The sequence below is a fragment of the Megalops cyprinoides genome, chromosome 5 (assembly GCF_013368585.1).
Source record: "Megalops cyprinoides isolate fMegCyp1 chromosome 5, fMegCyp1.pri, whole genome shotgun sequence".
Taxonomy (NCBI): domain Eukaryota; kingdom Metazoa; phylum Chordata; class Actinopteri; order Elopiformes; family Megalopidae; genus Megalops; species Megalops cyprinoides.
Genome location: NC_050587.1, coordinates 31,061,862 through 31,082,964, shown reverse-complemented (window position 1 = coordinate 31,082,964; position 21,103 = coordinate 31,061,862). Strand labels below are relative to the sequence as shown.

General features: G+C 41.9%; 1 protein-coding gene across 1 annotated transcript; it reads left to right on the top strand.

The window, feature by feature from the left end:
• The first annotated feature begins 240 nt into the window (after nt 1-240).
• LOC118777767 (vasculin-like) lies at nt 241-17,145 on the top strand. The gene is made up of 11 exons (XM_036528913.1): nt 241-392; nt 1,356-2,262; nt 9,451-9,568; nt 9,966-10,086; nt 10,459-10,691; nt 11,694-11,760; nt 12,234-12,415; nt 12,875-13,030; nt 13,473-13,657; nt 15,049-15,151; nt 16,200-17,145. The coding sequence occupies exons 3-11, from the start codon at nt 9,506-9,508 to the stop codon at nt 16,350-16,352; spliced, it is 1,263 nt and encodes a 420-aa protein (XP_036384806.1). The 5' UTR covers nt 241-392; nt 1,356-2,262; nt 9,451-9,505; the 3' UTR covers nt 16,353-17,145.
• The last annotated feature ends 3,958 nt before the right edge of the window (nt 17,146-21,103 follow it).

Here is a 21,103-nt window from a genome sequence, read left to right as displayed (position 1 = left end):
GTTAATCCAATCCCCGTTGCTATGTATGCAAATATATGTGCACTCATACCTATATCTTTCAAGGAGACGCAAAAAAAAAAAAAATCATTGAAATAACACAGACTATTAAATAGATGAAGCCACCCCCTGTAAAAGACAAAACTAAATTTATTTTGGCCCGGGAGCTTCAAGTATTTATGTGTGGTCTGAGTGTTCGCAAATTCACGTTTGGCGACGAGATTCTCGCGAAGCATTGCGGACAGAGGCGCCATTTTGGGAAGGAGATCAGCAAAGCGGCAAAAATTAAAAACAAAAAGAAGAAAAATAATAATTTAAAAGAAATATTTGATTGCACGAGGTTAAATCAACCACAGAATAAAATCTGTAGGTGGTGGAGCTTTCTAATGAGCCAGGTACGTAACAGCAATACAGAAACGCAAAGGAAATTGTCCAGGAAAACTGGGGCTGAAATTCGGCTAGCTAGCCAGCTAATGAGTGTGTCTTGTTATTGAGCAGTAATACTGATAAATGTTCCACCTGTATTAGCTTCTGTGATTCGATAGCAAGCTAGCTACACTCAGGATACCTACCTGCCGATTTACATGGGTAGCTAAACAAATACGGCCCCAAAACAAGTATGCAGAAGACAGTTTCTTTTAGTTCGTCACGAAAGTGTCTTATGTGGCGGCGCACCTCAGCTAGCTGATCTAGAAAGCATCATAGCTTGCAAGGTGGTTGCAGGCTAGCCAGCTAGATGTCACCTTAACAGTGCTACTAATTAGCTTGTTACGTTAGTTAGCGAGTTTAGTGTTCAGCTGAGCAAGCGTTAACTTTCTATGTGTGGAAGTTAGCTATCTTGCTACACTTCAATGAATTGGAGTGCTAACCCCCTATCCTGTGCTTATCCTGGCTACATATACTTGCACGCAAGCTTAACGTCGCAAAATGAATCGGATACCTTGATGGATACCTAGCACTTCAGATTTGTCTGGTGTCTGGTTAGCTAGCTAGGTTAGCCAGCTAGTCATTTGCCTGTTCTTGGGTAGACTTGTTGTCTACTCCATTGCCAAGCAAATGAGATAAATTACGTTATAGTTTTATTTTGCACCGATGGTTAATAGTGAGCTAGCTGGCATGGAACTCAGGCAGTTAGCTGCTTTTGCTAGCTAACTATATGAGTTAGCTTGCTATTGTTCTGGTATTACTATTGGTTGTCACATAATGTAAGCTATGTCCAGATATTCGAGCATGGCATCTTTGATGCTATAACAAGGACGCAGCTTACGTTAATGGATTTGTTCTGCGTCCTCAGATCACAACTGTTGTCCAATTCAGTTTGAACTATGGCTAAACACTAAATGTTTGTGTTCTCACAGGTGAACCCAGACGTGACCCTGACCTGCGTCTTGAACAGACGGCGACAGTAGGAGTTGTTTCATTGAGAACCAATGGCGGAACCAGCATTTCTACATTAGCACGCCAACTTAGCAATTTGTGCGTATCCAAGAATGCGCTGAGCGCGTGGGAATCTTCCGAATAACAGGCTTCCTTTGAGCATCGTGGGTTGCGTCTGCGATACTGAAGAAAACTAGAAACTGGATGCGCAGTATAACTCAGCACAAACTCGATCTGGGAGCTGTGGCCAAGTGTTCTGTTTGGATATGTGTGATTTGTTGAGATTTTGCATTATGCTCTGATTACTATTTAGGTAACTTTAATTTATTCCACTTGGCAGACGTTTCCACTGGCACCCCTAGTTCTTTGGGGAGGTGAAACATGTGCACTTGCAGATGAAGGAGAACTGGTATAACTTCCTGCACCTTCGTTGTGATAATGTAATAATTTTGTTCCCGTTATGAGCATGTAGGTTGGAAGACAATGGCATCTAGGTAGTCACCCTCTCTCATTCACCAACTTATGCAGTCCACATTCACATGTGAACCCCAGCGTCCTCAGCCTCCTTAAAAACAATTGATGCTGATGCTGGCCCGAGGCATCATAGGGGAAATCTATCCTATGTCACGTTTATAACAAAAAGAAGGAAACGTCATCTCAGAAGTCCAGAACAAAAATCCACACTTTGGGACTTGGAATAATTTGAAGAGGATGTGAAGTTGATCCAGGATTGCTTAACCAACATTTTCACAAGGACCCGTTCTGCAAGATAATTCTTGACACTGAACACGCGGGATTATCATTTCTGTTTCATAGTAAAAGACAAGGAACAAGTCGGAGGCGGGCTTTACAGAATCAAGACGTCTTCTGTGCAGTCCTCCCTTACTGGTTTGTATAATCTCTTCTTTTGCGTTGTCACGTCGATACAGTGCTGTTTTTTAAAGGCTTTTGCTGATGGGTACAGTCACATTTAAGTCAAAGTCAATTTTGTACCCTTACAGTGTTTTAGACATGCTAGGCATTTGCTCATCTGTCAGCAAAGGGGGGAGGGAGGTGGTACTAAGATGTTAAATCCTGTATTGGGGATACTACATCTTAACCTGACAGAGGCTCTTGATACATTTCAGTTAGACTAATTGTTTACCCTTAGTAATGCATTGCCCTTCAGGCTGTCTGTGACCTGGTTAAGAGCAAACTGATGTGACATTTGCTGTCACTTGTGTTATTGATACTGAGACAAATGGGTTTTGAGGAGTAGGCTGTGCCACAAAGATGTAAAAGGGCATAGTTTATGTTTCAGGGGCTTTTTTATGCACCAAGATTTAAACCCAATTATAGGCTGGAATACAGAGTGATTGACAAGCCAGTGAGCATTGATCACTGAAGATGGGGAGGAAGAGGTGGAGCAGCTTTCAAGCTTTATCAAAGATTCACTGGTTTTAACTAGTCAAAGTATTTTATGTAGCAAACAATTTGTTCTGATTTACATCTGTTAATAACTAAAAAAACACGACATGTTTGCATACCATACCAAAACACTTTGGTTCAGATTTGGAGGTCTTTGGTAGCTATCTCTATCAGATAAATCTTAAATGAAGCTGCACACAGCCCAGCCATTTCAGTCTTCTCAGTTCACCCAAGGCTTCCCAACTACTTAATCACTTATGTGGCTACAAGGAAATAAAATTCAGTTTCCAAAGAAATGCCCCAGTCCGATGAATCTGGCATGTAATCACAGATTCCAGGTGTATTGTTCATTAATGTACTGTCTGGACAGTTTTAAGTTAAGGGATATAATGAACCATTAACTGATATTCCATTAAAATGTTAACGAGTATATTAATCCAGGTTTTTGTTAGTAATTAAAATTAGCTACATAGGTTCGTTTCCTTGAATTGCAGTTCCCTTTAACAGAATTTAGTTATATATGTAACAATTCAGAAAATTATTATCATGATTGATATCATGAATTTCCCCATTCCCCATCCCTCATTTTCATTGGAATTTTGGGATCCTTTGAAGGTGGATCCTGCGTGGATGTGATCAGAAGATGTGAAGCGTGTATGTAACAGTAGTTCACCTGTGCCTTTCCAAATGTTCAGATTTTAGCTGATATAACCTAAAATTTAAGATGTGGTCTCCTTTTTCCCATTGTAAAGTTTGTATTCTTAATTATTGAGAATATTTAAGTAAGATGGACATGGAACACATACACTGAAATGAAGAGTTATGGATATAAAACAGACCCAGCTGGTAACAGATGATGGCCTGATCCTTTTTGGGGTTTTGTTGATGTTTACATGCCTTCTTTTGAATCATAATGACAGTGGTCAGGCAGCCAAACTCAGCCTACACAGATGTCTATCAAATGAGCAGATAGTGCTGTTATCATTGGTCCCATGTTTAGACATACAATTTCAAACAGCTGATCCTTGTGAGTGATGTTAAATAGTGAGGCAAATGTTAATACCAAGTTGAACAACTTGATTCAATGGGTGGCATGACTGCAGTTCACCGTGGTGCATTGGAAACTTTTTTTTCCTAGCAGCTGGGTGTTTATACAGGTGTCCAATTAAGAAGTATTGATGTGTGAATTGTTATTGTTGAACTGTGTATTAATGAACAGTACCATAAACTCCAAAGTGTGCTATTGGATCAGGGTTTGTCCAACCACCTGTCTCAGCCAAAGTAGAGAAAGGTGCTCTGGTCAGTATATTGTGTATAAGCTGATATGTCTCCACGGTGCTATTATGACTTTTAGTTTATTTGAACTACATCAGCATTGTTCTCCATCGCAGCTCCAGAAAATCTACTTTTTATGAACAATAATGTTGTGAAGATGACAGAGGGCGTTGGTTCATAAGAACTTTTTTTCTCTTGAGCATGTGGTGGGATATATGGAAGATACCAGGAGGTTTCCCCATTGGTTCTGTCCAGGAGAGGGTCTGTCTAGTGAAAGTGGCCGTAGCATATCAAGTGTCCACCTTGTGCCTTTCCTCGCCATCAGGTGGCAATTTGATTATGGGTGAAGCATGTAGAACAGAATGGACTCTGTGTGGCAGACTGGCCCGTGGCCTTCCCTTATACTGCTTTCTGGAAAGAGAAGCAGTCAGCCTGGTTCACATTATGAGACACCTTAAGGGTCACAGGAGGTTCTTCTGTGAAGTTCTGATTGTTACCTTAGACCTAAAACGGAGACATGAGTTTTGTGAAATGATCATCTGGCTGGTGTTCGTTTTGAGTGTCCCTGTGATGAGTAGCACTGAGTAGGCCACAAAGGTGCCTTTTTCTGTTTGCTTTCATTTTTCTTTATCTTTTTGGAGGCTCACAATGATGTTTTAGAATCTTAACAGAGTAGATGGTGGAATACCCAATTGTAAGCATCTCTTTGGTTGGGCTCATCTGTCATAAGCCTGAAAAGGGAAGAATTTTTGATCCATTGAAGCTGCCTTCCTTTCTGTTGCCATGTTGACTGACATCTGAGTGAAACAGAACAGGCACTGGGTTACTGAGGAAGTTGAAATATGAAGATGTTCCCATTCTAAATGCCTTTCCCCCCACTTATTATGAAGAATTGCACTTGGTTTAGTACATTACATGTTGTGAGTGAGTCCATAATCATTTTTATAAAGCAGGTGGCTAGATTCTTAAAAGCGGAGAATTTTAGCAGCTTTACTATGGGAATGAATGATTCTCTTGGTTTTTTTGACCACTATATGCTCTTGCGTCCTCTCTTTTTCTCTCATATATATATAATATATATAAACGGGTGCACTCTGTAGCAAGTAAAGGTAATCAGTTCAAAAGAGTTTAGTTAGTTCAAAACTAACTTTAGACTATAGCATAGCTCTAAATCCTTCAAAATTAGAAACTAAATTACAAATGAACTTTGTACTCCTAGGAGACCATAAAAGACAACGAAGACTTGATCCACATTTTGCATGTCATTTCTCATATACAGTATATATGCGTGTCCGATTTATTCCTGGATGTGTTGGTGCACCAGCATTTCAGCTTTCAGATGAGGCTTCACTGTGTGCATTGCGCATTGCTGTCTAGGAAGTTCTGACATGGGACCAGTTTTTCAGCAAACAGGATGAATGCATTGAGTGGACGGCAATTTATGTGTGTGTAGTTTGGATGTAAAATATTCGGCAGTAGGAGGTTCCACCATAGTTTTTTGCAGCTGTTATACCTACTGGCATCAGTGCTGTCTGTTGAGGATTTAGTTATAGTGTAACAGAAACATTATAAAACCATTTGAAATGGATTGAATTGACTCAATGTGCATTTGGCTGCATGAATCTGTACCAAGAGGTGACATACAGGTGTATTTTAGACACATGACTGCAAAACATTTTTTACACTCTCTGGGATTTTCAGATTTGATGTGAGGGTAAATTCTGTTTACTCATACCATTTCGTTTACTGCAGTATTCTCAAACAAGAAATTGTGGTGTAGTGTACTTCTTGGGGTGAAACTAAGCCTCAGATTATTTTTTTTCTAAGAATAGGCTTCCTGTAATAATTATTCCATATGAGTCTGTATGCATTTTTATTTGCCTTATGCACTGCTTTGGTCAGGGGAAATGGATTGAACAGATATAAACGGACCCTATGCCAATGCAAATATTTGTGCTTTGATACACTGCAGAAAGCCTTCATAGATTTCGCTATATATGTGCTGCCTTTACTCTGAGTTAGATTTGTGAAATGTTTCTATTTTTGCAACTGCACATCAATGATTCAAATAGTATAATAATCTCCAGAAGTTTTTATAGTCAGTCATTGGAGGTGTCACTTAGAGGTTTGTCTTTTTGAGAAAAAAGAAATGGTATATATTTCTAGATATCTCGGGGTGCCAGCTTTAAGATTTTTACGGTTCAGAAGCTTTCCGTACTCTGAAATCAAATATAGAATTGTTTAAAAGACCGTCTTTCCGCATTTCTATGCTTTGCTCGCAAGGGATGTAAAAAATTGCTTTTAAGCTGGTTCAAAGCAGTGGATGAATAACCATTAATCTCATACCTCTGCTTTCGTGTCAGCTGAGAGCGAGCGACATTTTAAATCCAGATCCACGGTATCAGTAAGAATAAAGGGTTTTGAGTGCAGGTAGCACAAAGGAGGCACCAGTCTATCGACAGGCACAGACAGCTTTGAATTGAGGCACAGTTCCACGATTGCACAGACGCGTTCCTCTTGTGTGAGATCTCTGTAAGGGAGAACTTTATACTTTCCTGTGCTTACTCCTAACACAGGAACGTTGGCCATAAAAACGTGCTTCCTAAAAAGGCGCCCTGTATAATAAATGAGAAATCTAGCACAACACATAGGAACAACCCTTTAAATATGTTAATACTTCACCTCCGCTATATGTAGTGTTCATGAGGTGCTGAGAGCTGTCAAAGAAAATTGACTGGCATTTTTAGATGTTTGAGGATGTTAAGTGTGGACTAGCCCTGATGAAGATTCTGCTGTCATCTTACATGGTTGCAGAAGTATTGTGGGACCTGTGGTTCAGTGGATGAATTTTGTTTGTATTAATGTATTTTAAGCCTCCTTGGCACTTAGACATTTTATTATAGAGTATGGTCAGAACAAGAGACAATTGCATAGTTTTGAAAATTGAATGCCATAATAAAAGGCTTCTAAACTTGTTGGTTGTTTGCCCTGTTGAGTTGGTACCATATTAGATAAAAACAGTTAAGAGCTTGAGTTGGGTTATGGGCTGAACCCCAGGTAGACAACTCTGCTGTTCTGCCCAAGAAGTTCAACTTCAAATTTTCCAATAGAATGCCAGGTATATAAATAGGTTGTCTGAAATTAACAGGCATTGTAAATGTTTATTTTACAAATTGAAGTTTAAGTAGTTATATTAAATTGGAATGCTTATTCTGTGGAGGGGATTAATTATATGTGACAGTGGATTTAGTACAATTACACCTGGGGGGCTCCATGTGAGCATGTGAGTTTGGGAACTACCACCATCCTGTATTCCTCCGGACATGGGGGTGATATTATGACTTACCCAAAAACATTGGAAACATTAGCTTGTGCAGAATTCTATATGGGTATTTCCAAAATGGCACTTTCCCTAGTTTTTTATGTGTTGTCTTAATGCGGAAACTGACTGTAGAGATAAAACAACCCCCCCCCCCCCGTTCGGTGTGACTCCAGCTCTCAGGTTGTCTGTACAGATTGCTTGGCATTGCATCAGCTAAACTTGCATGGGTTTGAGGTCACGTTATGAAGTAACTGTCACATTTCATTAAGTCCAAAAATGTATTTTACCACTTATTCAAAGCCGGAGTGAAGCACTTTATCAGAAAATGAGCTAGCACTTCTTATACAGTTCCTTCTGTTTTTTTTTTCTTTTAGAAGTTGATTTCAGAATAATACATTTATAAGTAGCAATTACTACAATTGCATCTGAATATATGGATGCATTTTAGCATAAAAACATTTGGAGTATTGGTTGATTAGTCTGCATGCTCTTGAAGTTCTGCTTGTGCCTGTTGTTCTGCTGTTTTGGCAACACTTTTGATTATGGTAATGTCTGGACTATTACCTGTTGTGAATTTTATGAGCAGAAATTTATATCACTTGATGTCACATGAAACTAGGAGAATTGTACTTGGGTAAACTTGAAGTTAGGTGTCCCAATCAAGCAAAACAAAGCGGCAAAGGAATGTTACCAATCAGAAATGGAGTGACAGGTTGCCTCTGACTCAGATTGACCTGTCTGTCTCACTTTACCTGGTGGCAGTTGAATTCTGACCTATCACCTTTTGATGTGTCACTTAGGTGTGAAAAAAGGTGCGAGGGAAAAATTCCTTTAGTTTCACATTGGCTATCCTTTTGCTGCCTTTGCGCAGCATGACCATGTAGCTTTTGTACTGAATCAGTGCACCACATGTAAGTACACTGCAGAAATTTGTAGTTTTACAAAGCTGCTGCCTGGCTTTATTTGTGGAAAATAGGATCACCAAAAGCTGAAAACGGAGCCTTATCAGTCAGGTCGGGCTTTGTACAAACATCTGTGTACCCTCTTATTAATCACTAAATAACCAAAAAAATGATCCATGTTAGACCAGATGCTAGAAATTGGCTTCTTCAGACACACATTTGGAAAGTGGAACTGTAGAAGTGCATTTAGTAGTGCAAAGTAGATTTATTGGAGGATCATAAATGTAAGCCATCATCTACCTTGAGGAGTGGACTACAGTTTTTCCAGCCCAACACATTTGCAGCAGAATTTGGTTGCTTATCCATCTCGCTGGGAAAGGTTCAGAATTCGATCACCTCCAAGTTGTTGAAATTTCACATGTATCATCAGAATTTAAACATCCTTCGGTGTGCACTCAAAACAAAGTACCAGGGCTCGTGTAAAAGCGCACTCAGTAACTGCTAATTACGTGTTCCCCATTGTGTGGTCTGCGGGTTTGTCTGTAAGACGGGCTTTCTTACCTTCTTCCTCTAAGGAGTTTTCATGACACGGGAAGAGAAAGGTCGTGGCTTACTATTTGCGGCAATATTCGATTACATGGCATTACATCTGAACAGGCACGCAGGCCAAACAAAGTTGCATTGGTGTCTGATAGCAGAAGTTCCAATCAGCTGTGGGAGCCAGTGACAGGGAAGAAGATTCCTTTCTTGGTTACGGTGGATCCCCTTTGATAGTGAAACCGGCGCTTCTGCGCACCAATACCACAAGCTCACGGCCTCTGAGCGAGCTAGTCTGTTTAGCACAACATGGCTACAAATACCCAAGCTGGAAGTGAAACGGTGTGTTCTCTTATTTGGCAGTGACTGGGTTGTTATTTATAGGTAATTGCTTTAGTAGCGTGTGACAATTATTCACTCTTTGTGTATGTGGCACCCTAAAATAAAAAAGTGTGTTTTAAAATAACTCTCTCAACCACTCCCCTGCCCTTGAATTGCAACATGCTGCTTTTTTTGAACACAAATGAAAAATTTGACACATTTGGCACAAGCCTGCTCAGTAGCTCTGTCTCTCAAAAGCAGTAATTCCTCTTCTCTCTCTCCCCCCCCCCCCCCGTTTCTTCTTCTCCCCAGGGACTGGAGATGAGGTGTTAATGCCTTGCTCACCTCTCTCGAGACATAGACCTAAATGGCGCAGCATGATTTTGCTCCAGCCTGGCTCAATTTTCCCACACCACCGTCATCAGCTAAGGTAATTCTCCGTTTATGCCCCCGCGCCGTTCCTCCTGGTTTTACTTCCTGAAAGGCACTGCGGATTAAGACGACTCCTCTGGGGCCAGCAGGATTTGTTCTTTCTTTTCCCTCCCGTCTCACCTCTTAATTGCTTAAATTAATTTAAAAGAACAGAATGCAAATCACCTGCCATTAAAGGTCTAAATAAGTATCGCTTAAACTGTGCAGGGCTGTGGTCCTTCGGGACTGTTGTTCTGTACCCCGGCAGAGACGGTAATTATTCGCCACTCTTAAAATGGTTACTACCCCCCACCTCCCAGCTGTGTCTGGATTTGACGGCAAGACAGACACCATTTCGTTTGTTGGATTGTCAGTGAGGCTTATGTGGGTCTTTGACCGTGCGCCCGGTTCTCTAGCCCTCTCTGAGCTGTGAAAAGCCGCCCGAGGCCCCCGTTCATCTGGATAACCGCCGTGATGTGAGTCGCAGACGCCACAACTCCTCCGACAGCTTCGAGTCTGTCAACGGACGCGCTGGAGGTACTGTTGCCTGTTGCACGCTGAAGAAATGAATGTTACGTCATTAAACCTGTGCCGCTGAGACTACTCAACAAAGGCCTTGTCTTGTGCTTCCTGCTGCTCTAGAACTGTTGAAAGGCCACGGAACAGTTTACAAATATTATCATTTTTTTTAACAGTTTCGTTTTATGGTGTATCTGTAGTTACATCTTCAATTTAAGAGGTATTTGGGGGGGGGGGCAGTAAGGATAGGAAGGTTTGAAGACACAGGAAGCCATGTCAGCAGCCATTACAGTGCAGGCGCTTAGTATGTCCGACGCAGCATTTACCTGGCTGGAAGTACTGGGTTTTTCTCGTAGGCCAGACTTATAAAGTGAGTTTTCCATCCTGCAGGAGGATACCTGAGGAAGGAGAAGAATGGCTGGAGGGGCAGGAACGGGAGCGAGAGCGGGAGCGGGAGCGCCCGGGCGGCCTTCCACAGCGGCGGAGGCAGCAGCTCCCGCTCCAGGCCCGGCGGCCAGCCGGGGGGGAAGAGCAAAGTCCTGCACGAGAACAACGTCGGCCACAACGGCAGCGGCAAGAGGGACGAGGCGGACCGACGCAAGCAGTTTGAGGCTGAAGACTTTGTAAGTTGAGACGGTTTGAATTGTGAATTGTGGGATACACTTCCTCTTTCCAGCCATTGACATCCAGCACATTTCTGCACTGTTTTACTCATTCTTTCAGTGTGTGGCTGTAGGAGGCCTTGGGACCTACATAAAATAAGCCTTTTTTTTCATCTTTACCTCTTCCCTGTTCTTCACTTGTGGTTCAGATTGCTTATTAAATTCCTCTGGGGGAAAAATAGAAGTCTTTTAAATGGTTTCCAAGAGGAGTTTTTGGCTTGATGAATGACTGTGTATCAAACACATATTTATGTAATGAGTAGTCGGTGTGCCAAACCAGGTAGTTATTTTCAAGTATTCGATCTTGCTAGAGGATCTGAAATGAATTTTGGGGGCCATTTGGCAGTATGTGTGCAGTGTTAAATAGCAGGTAAATGTTTGACATTAAAGTGATCAATCGTGAGTGAGTTGGATCTGCATTTATTTTACTGGATAGAGGGGACTCACTTAGGCTGTGAGTCTCAACTTCAACAGTTTTCAACAGTGCTCACAAGCCTGTGTGCATTATGGCTAACCAGTAAGAATATGTTGTTCACCTTGTGATTTTTTTTTCTTTTTCTGCATGGTTTATTATATCCTGTTGTTTATCGTGGTGACAGTAATAACGCAAAAGAGGATGATGCTCAATCACAAAGGCATTTCCGTTACTGTTCATCTTTGTACTCCGGCAACGTTGACCTTCGTTTAGCAGCGATCTGTAGAACCAACACATCAAAGATGTTTACCAGAGGAGACGCGCTGATTCCACAGCCACTTGTGGTCTTCTGCATTTGGCTCTTCAGATTAGAAATGTGCTGCTCAGCAGTTCACTCATCGCCTTCTGAGAAATGGAAGATTTCACTGCTGCCTTTGATCCCCCACAAAGTGCAGCAGGTACAGCTAACTTAGTGCAGACATAAGAAACGGCAGAAGAGAAATGCGTGCCCCCTCGTGTTAAAATGGCCTTTCTGATTTGTTTCTCAGCCCTCTCTGAATCCGGATGCTGAAAGGGAGCTTAACCAGAACAAAGCTGTTGCGGTGGGAGTATGGGGTAAGTTGGCACGTTCTTTCAACGCACCGTTTAACTGTCCATCGTGGGCCAACAGCTAGCCAACCAAATAATGGCATCTTGCAAGAAGAAGGTGGGGTTTGAAAAGCCCTCCTGAAGGGCAGTCCTCACCCATAGCACCTAGAGAGCATCACTGTCTCATTGCAGAGTTCAGCCATTTTCATTACATTGTCATTTAGCAGACACTCTTATCCAGAGCGACTTGCATGGGTTAAAATTTTATCCATTTATACACGATATTTAACAAGACAATTGTGGGTTAAGTTCCTTCCCCAAGAGTACAACAGCAGTACCCTGGTGGGGAGTCAAACCAGCAACCTTTTGGTTACGAGCCCTCTGCCTTTCCACTATGCTACACTGCTACCCCATCCATTATTTTACCAAGTAACTCCGGGAAACCCAGCATTTTGTTTTCAGGCTCTGAAGTAACAGTCCCATTTCTCCTTTTGAATCAGAGCATCCACCAAATCCCAAATCCAGAACTTCAAAAATGATGGTGATCAAACGCATCCCGAGGGAGGAGCAGTCCACAGCGCTCCCTTCGTCTGCCCTCGCACAGCCGGTCCCCCCGAAGAATGGCACCGGCCCCTCCTTCTACAAGGGCCTGGTCCCCAAGCCGGCTGCTGTCCCTGTCAAGGTACGACATCTGGTGCAAAGGAGGAGGGGAACATTAATGCAACAACAAAGTCACCATTCTCCTGTCCTGGTCCTGGAGTGCAAACTAATTTTATTTCTTCTGCTATAAATGACTTAACTATGTTTTGCACGATGAGTGTAACTGGTCTACAGTGGGGCAAGACTGGTCATATCAGTTACCAGAGAATGGGACCAAACTAAAAGACACTTCTGTAGTCCTTTTGTACTGGTGCTGATACAGGTATCAGCAGAGGATCTCAAACATAGATTTTTTAAAAGGTTTACATTTGCAAATGTATCTGTGCATACACTTATGTGCCCATACAGCAAACAATTTGCACTCCCTTCTAGTGTGCATTAATAGAAAGCTGTGTCACTATGAGCAGCTGAGTTGATGGTTGATACAGTACAGGATTTTTGGGAACGCCCCCTCAGACCGGTCCGTCTGTGTTTTCCCCAGGGGAGCCGCTCGTGCTCCTCGTCCCCTGTGGACAAAGTGAGCCAGCCCCGGCTGATGATGAGGCTGACGCGGGTGCGCACCGACCGCAAGAGCCAGTTCCTCAAGGCTCTGAAGCAGGACAAGGTGGACGAGGAGGACCTCGATGATCACTGCAAGGTGACACAGGAACGGCTCATCATAGATAATGACGACGATGAGTTGCGGTTGATATGTCGAATGTAATGTATTGTATTAAAATTTCTCACAGGTCCATCAAATAATCAATGATTTTTTTTGTGGAAAACTAATGATTTAAAAATAATTTCACGTACAAATTGGAAATGCATGTTAAGTGGTGTTTGTAAGTAAATTGCTGGAATTTTCTTTAGGTAATAGCCTTATGTGCCCTTTGTGTGTTTGTCTGTAAAACCACCTACCAAAAATGTATTGATAGTGTCTGGAGTTGAACAGCTCTGGTGAGCTGAATGACAAGCTTAAGCTGGTGTGTGAGGGAATCCAGTTAATGTCAGTAGGAGCTGTTGTGGTCCATAGTCTCCACTGTTTTACCTGTGAAACGCTGCCTTGTAAATGGAGTTCTCCCCCATCTTTACTGTTCAAGGATGACGAAGCCTTCCATGTGCAGAACAGCAACCTGGGCCATGGGGACGAGAACCGGAATAGCTTTGAGCACTCTGCCCCACGAGAGAACGGCAACGCAGCACTTGTGGCCCGTCAACAGATCCTCCGCTCCTCCACCTTCCCACAGCCAGAGGTGCTGTCTAGTTCCTTGGAGGCGGAGCATAGGTAGGTGGGAGGAGCCTGGGAAATCTGCCATTCATCAGTGCAGTGGTTTCATTTTCATGACAGATGTAAAAGGCACCCAGGATCATTCTGAGAATATAAAATCCAGGCAAAGTGAGTCAACAGACTAAGCTCTTACAAATTTCATAAGAGCCTCATAAGGGCCATTAACTTTGTGTATACAACATATATTTGTGTGAATAGTTATCATGATTCATTTTCATTGGCCAGCAGAGTAAGCTCCCATTGAAATAGCTACAGATGACAAATGCTGGAACAGGTTCTTTTTTCACATTGAGTAAGGCTGTTGGCGGCCTCTGTATGTTGAGGAGATGATTTCCTGGGACAGAGTTGCTCATGAGGAGTTGGCTGGTTGGCATTCGGTTGGTGCTGATGTGAATTTGAATGGCGGCCGAGCATTAATAGACTGCTGAAGAAGTGGTCGCCGCCTTGTACCAAAATGCCCTTCGCCTGAGCAGACCGCATTGATTTTAATTTTGTTGCTCTTTATAGACATCTGAAATAACTTCTGCATAGTAGATTAGGCAGTGCCAATCAATACTGTATGCAAGGACCCTATGCAACAGGACTCCATGCAAAGTTTTCTAATTATTCTCACAGGCAGCTATTTAAATTGTAGCTTAGTTAGAAATGACAGGTAGCATCTCTGTTTCTTTTTAGTTTGTACATTTACATTTAATTTGTATTGTCATAGTAAGGCCACATCCAGGAAATATGCCTGTAAAACAAAATATTAAAACAAAATATTAGAAAGCAATGAGAAGTGAATTGAATACATTGCTTAATATGGAACCATGAAAATGGATGATTCAGATAAATACATTTAAAGGGGAGCAACAGTGTAATTAAAAAGTTTGTGCTGACAAATTGTAATGTGGAGTGAACTCATGTAGTTAATCCAGTGGATGAGCAACTTCGCGGTCCTCCAAAGACTGCGAGTGTGCGTTGAAAGTCTCACTCTAACATTAAGATGAAGTTGGAGGAAAAAAAAGTAGTTTCATATTTACACACTTCACATCTAATCTTGTCAATCAGATGTGCACAATTTGTGGTTGAAATCAATGACTTTGTATGAAAGAATTTTAGAATTGTAGAATACTGTAGAATTCCTGTATTGTAGAATTCTTTGGTGACGGTTTTGGTGCCAGCCACCCCCCCCCACACTGTCAGGATAAGTTTTGCAGTTTGTGACTGGCTGCATGATGATTGATTATCCCCATCTCCACCAGAGTGTATACCAGTAAAAGTAAAACAGAGGCATGGTAACAGGCCCTGAGAAGGGACCCTGGTACTGCTGATCTTAGACCCCCAGCCAGAGAGGATGTGCAACTGGTACCCTACTCAGAGAAATGTGACCTGCTCCTGTGTTTCAGGCTGCTGAAGGAGATGGGCTGGCAGGAGGAGAGTGAGAACGACGAGACCTGCGCCCCCCTCACGGAGGACGAGATGAGGGAGTTCCAGGCCATCAGTGAACAGGTGCTCCTTCTAAACCTAGTCCCCTAAACCTTTGAACTTTTAGTATTTAATCTGCAGTTGTTGGATTTGACTGATACCCGTGTTGTTGCTGAATAACATTTAGTAGAGTGAATTTATTCAAGCAAAATGTGTAGTGGATAGGGCAACTAATTGCGGTCCTAAGTGAGATGGGTTTGATTCTGGTGAGGGTCATGTTCACATATTCATGTTTGCTTCTAAGTGAACTTGAATTGGCCTCTTGTCTTTGGAATGTGATCCATTTCCAGGTGCCATTTGTACTGCACAATCAGTGTTAAGTACCTTACCAAACAGCAGTGGCCCAGCTGTGGAAATCAAACTGGCAATCATTTGACCTGCTCCTTAACCACTACACTAGAGTTGCACTTCAGTACAACAAAAATTGTTCACAGTTTGAATGCTGTCTTTTTAAATTTCCCCTCTACTCTTACTGTCTTGGCAAAGGATTGGGATGTTTGAGTTGTTCCAATAGGGACTTGCACTGGCACCACTTTGCTTGATTTCTTTCCACTGTGAATTGCAGTACAATATCCTTAATGTTCTACTTCATCTTATGGTGTGTTTGGCTATATGACATTGTCTCAGGTATTGAATAATTGATAGCGTAGAGCAAACAATCTGACCATCTGTTTTCCTGTTGACCATGTGGATTTTGGCACGCTGCACAGTTTTGAGCATTCAAATTCCCCCACTCAGATTCAAGTTTGGTTGTGGTAGACTCAAGAATCATTTGAGGATTAAAAGAAATCATTCAAAGGCGGTGTCTCTCTGCTTGAAGCCAGTGTCAAATCCACTATTGGCTTGTAACAAACCAAGGATGTTGTTACCTCATGCAGGGTACACTTGTGAAATTTCTTTGTACAAAATCAAGAGGTATAAAAGGTTAACTTGGTGAAAGACATGTTTAAGCAACGTCTCAAATTAGAGAAAAGTATATGGAATAGCCATGGATACCGTGCTGATCTGTGATACTCCTTGGATAAAAGTTTTAAGTGTGTATAATCATAGTAGAATCAATCTTTTTTTTCAGCTTCAGAAAAATGGCCTGAGGAAGAATGGCTTACTGAAGAACGGCCTTCCCAGCGACTTCCTGGGCGCCTGGAGAAACAGCACTTTCAAATCGGCTGCTGAGACCGAGGAGACAGAGACCAGCAGCAGTGACACCTCGGACGACGAGGCCTAAACTAGTGCTTCCGAATGTCCCTTTCCCCCGACCCCCACACCCTTCTGTGACCTTTCAACCGATGAAAAAATGGACTCCTGTATGTTTTGAGTCGGCATCATGGAGACCCAGGGTGTTGACAGCCTGGAAAAGAACATTGCTTAATTTGCTTTGTAAAACGGCCCCTGTAGTTGGAAAAAAAAGATAAAAAAATGACAAGTTTTGGTGGAATTTTAGTGACCTTGTCTCATCACTGACAGCATTAAGAACCAATATACTGCAATGTGAAAAAGAGGTCTGTTCTGGAAGGAGTGAATAAAGTGATTGCAATTTACATGGTGTATTATTCTGTTGAGGTCTGTGCTTGAAATCGGTACCTTGAACGAGACAAACACCTAGACACTTATTTTTGCTTGCAGAGTCATTACCATACAGCAAAATTCTTCCAGTTCACCGTTTGTCCTCCAATGGAACATGTACGTAGCATGCCAGTACACTGGGTAAAAGTGCACTTGGTTCTGCAGTTTCTATGTGATCTACAGTAGCTCTTGCATTGACTCCTCTGCACAAATGCTCTTTAGCCGTTGCTACGCGTTGTTTGTTTGTATGGTTTCCTTCATGGTTTTGTTTCCTTAGACCAAAAAAAACTATATATATCCATAATCAACTACTTCTGCTGATATATTCAGATTGCACTAAAATAAAGGAATAAAAAAAAAAAACATTGCAAAAGAACATTGTACCAAGGTAATGAGGTAATATTTTGATGACGGGTTAGATTTATGACTTACAAAAACAACTATATGATCACTTTCTAGGGCTATCTACAACATGGAACAATAAAACAGAATTTACAGTGAACACCTGCTGTCTTCAATGTGTACTGTGCTTATTTATGAGACATAACATCTTTACCCTAACAACTTAACTGAAGGAATATTTCTGCCCGTAATACAATAGCTACTTAAAAAATTAACAAAAAGAACTGAGCTAAAAAAGGAAAAACCTGTAAAGGTATAGCTAAGACAGCAGGAGCATCTGCTTTGAGAAACAGACTTCCACATTTAAGGTGCATGCTATTCAGCTAATTTAATGTAGCTGTAATACCTTATTGTCAACGCAGACAAGTCCTACTGTGGTAGAATAATAAAATGGTCACCATGTAAATAAACAAGGAAAGAAATCCAAATGGAATCAAATCTGGAATCTTTTTAATACAAACTTAAGAACTGATTAACAATCCAAATTTCATAGATAAATTCCAACATGTTGCTGAGCTGAATGCACCATCTTCAACTCTCTCCTGTGATGTAGCTGGCTATCTGCTCTTGGCAGGGTCCAGCTCTGGTTTCATTACCATCGGTCTCCTGTTTGGTCTGCGCCTGACTGAACTGTAACAAGTCACATACTCACTGTTAATAGTGAGAGCATTTTATCTTGATGTTAACATTAGGACAACCATAGATGTAGAATTACTGACCCCTATAGCTGCTGTTGCAAGGCCTGTTGTCTCTCTTCAGACTGGCATAGCTTTGTGTGCTATCTGGAAATCTATTGTCCATCCTAAACCTCCAACAGGAAGTCTTCAATGCTCTTGGCAGCCTCTGGCTCCGTTTCCATATTTTCATTGAGGTAGCTGATGAACTCTGCCATGAGTTCATCAAAGCCCTCCACAACCCTGATGACATCATAGAAAAACAAACCATGAGTGAGTGAATTGCCAATTCATAAGGGTTAAATTAAGCAAATGAGATTACAGGGAGAACTGAAATAGAAGGACAGTCAAGTCAAAAAAGTAAAAAGCACTAATACACATGGGAGATTATGTTCAGTTTTTCATGTATGGCCTTTGGCGGTTTTACCTCTGTGGGGCTGCCTGGTGATCCTTCACAGGTGGATCACTAACTGCTGGTGCTGCAAGTCTATCTGTCTCGATAGCAGCAGAATCAACTCTGCTGATAGCTTCCACAGAAGGCACTTCAGCAGCCCTTCCATGCCGAGATGGGGATGCAGCTTCCATCTAAAAATGAGAACATACCCACATGCAATTACACTGCCGTTTCCTATTTTCAGCACTTTGCAGTGTTAGGAACCATGTACAGAACAACATTACATTTACTTTTCCTTCTCAAAGGTAGACATTAGACACTTGTGCCCTTACCTCTGCACGCTTGCAGGATGGCTCCTCTGGCTGGTCCTCTCCAGCTTTTCTTTGCAGCCGTCTTCTGATAGGACTGCCCGGCATCATTCCTGCTGGCCTTCTGTTCAGTTTTGGCCTCCCTAAAACGAACAGGTCAGAACATTTTGTTAGGAAATGTGCACATTATTTTGATTTCCTTTGAATGTTTTGGATAGCCATTAAGGTCGAAGTACTGATTCCATTACCGGTTTGTTTTGGGCTCCTCTTTGGGATCTCACGGCCACAGGATTCTGCCGTGTCCCGGCCTTTCACCTGGATTGCTGCTACCTTCTCCCTGCGGATCTCCTCAAGGGTTTTCACTCTAAAATCCAGGCATTTGCTGGATTCAGATCCAACTGGTTTTCCAGGCAATCCCAGTCTGTACATAGTTCTAGATCTGAAGACAAAAGCAAACTATAATGAAGAATAACATAAAGCAAGTTATTTCTTAACCTATACTTCCTGTACCGACTGAGACCTTTGGCTAAATGTGGACTTAAGTAACTGTTATCACTTGAACATCACCTTTCTGAAGCTGTCCAGTAAAACTTAACAGGGCATTTCTCCCCACTGTACAAAATAACAGAATGACCCAAAAACCATACACAGTTCCTTAATATCAATGTGTACTCATATACAATAAAACTGTATAGTATTGTGATAAATTGGAACAAAGAAAAAGGACAAGGGGACCCTAACTCCCATCCCAACACACATTCTAGATCTGTCCATTCACAAGTCACACTGTAAACCTTAATGCCACATATGTAAACCTTACCTGACAACTGCCCTTACTTAAGAAGCCAGTAGTTGTCTCCTAAAGTCGTCCTGACGTAAACTGTGAACAAGATGTGATGGCAGCATTTAAACAATACGTCATGTCTTACATCCACTGTTACGTCATAAGGGCAACGTACTTTACTCTTAGCTACAAACCGGCTAGCTAGTTCCTTAAAACGACAGTACAAAGGAATACAAAGCAGCATATTTCGCAGAAAAGAAAAACATATTTCCAAGGGATTAAGTGCATAAAATTGAGATTTTTCATAAAACTATTATCCTTACAAAGGTAGTCTGGTAGCTAGCTAACTACAACTTCAGTCCAGAAAGTCCAAAAATTTACACCAGACTGATAAAACGATAATGTCATGAAAAAAAAATCACATCTCACAAGACTTGTGGGATCGAATTACGCTGCCTTCCTTCGTAACGCTACCACTATGAAACTATATTTGAACAACCAGCCAACTGACCAGCATCTAAAAAAACGGTGCAGACCATAAGGACATCCATAGCAAATATTCTAATGATGACGAAACAGTAACCGATGTAAACGATCTAGAACTGTAAACTTTTTTTTCAGCAGACCACTAAAATTACTACAGCACTTTTTCTTATTTTCCCTACCAGAAATCCCCTTTCCCGAACTAAATTTATACTTGTTCTGATATGACATGATTTAATGTAACGCGAGTAAAATGTGTTAAGTTCGATCAGTTGTGTTTGCTTCACGATTTATTCTCCGCATGCAGAGATGTCCTGTCCTGTCCTGGCCTCTATAGGTTCGGGTTCTGTAAGTGTACAATCTGTACTCAAAACTATACCTGCCGTTGAACGGGTGGCAGTGTAGCATAGTGGTTAAGGAGCAGGGCTCGTAACCGAAAGGTTGCCGGTTCGATCCCCGCTGGGACACTGCTGCTGTACCCTTGGGCAAGGTACTTAACCTACAATTGCCTCAGTAAATATCCAGCTGTATAAATGGATAACATTGTAAAGAACTGTAACCTATGTAAGTCACTTTGGATAAAAGCGTCTGCTAAATGAATAAATGTAAATGTTGAATAATCTTAAAAGCAGATAAACAAAAGCACTCACCCCATCCTCTCCCAGTTGATGACCGGCTCCAAACTGGATGCACGATGAACGGCTGTCAGTGGCCGACGGCCCTGACCTGTCTGCATCCTGCTGCTCCAGTGGGTGTAACTGTGAAGAACACAGGTGGCCTTCACACACGTCTCCGCTACTGCCGGACTGACTTCCAGTGCACGCCGGTACGCGCCACGGAGAGGAAAGAACGCCAAAGGCATTTTCCACAACCAGCCGCGCAAGTGACAGACGGTAGTTGAAGACCCGGCGTTCACCAGATAGGTTCCAACTACCTAGGGAGCAACGCAAGATAACTTAGCTGTCTTATATTGTGTCTAACAAACTTGCGAGCAGCGTTGGAGGAATCGAAAATGCTTGCTGTGACATGGCGCGAAATTCGCCTGTTCATTTTTCAGGCAAGCGATCAAACCCGCGCTTTCGCTTCGCGTTCGGTTAAAACGCAGTTAAAACGTTGAAATAAACATGGAGCAAATGGCGCCTCTTTCCCACCCGAGAAAAAAACGTAACGTTAGCCACTGTGTGGTTCTGGTTCATGACCAGGCTAACTAGTCAGCTATGATGAGTTAACCAGGTAGTACTTACTGCTAGCATTCTTCTTTCCCCCCATTGGCTAGTTAATGATCTGATCGTACCATCTAACATTATCTTATTTCAGGGCTATAAAATCATTGAATTTGATATTTAATTCTGACATAATCATAGCAAG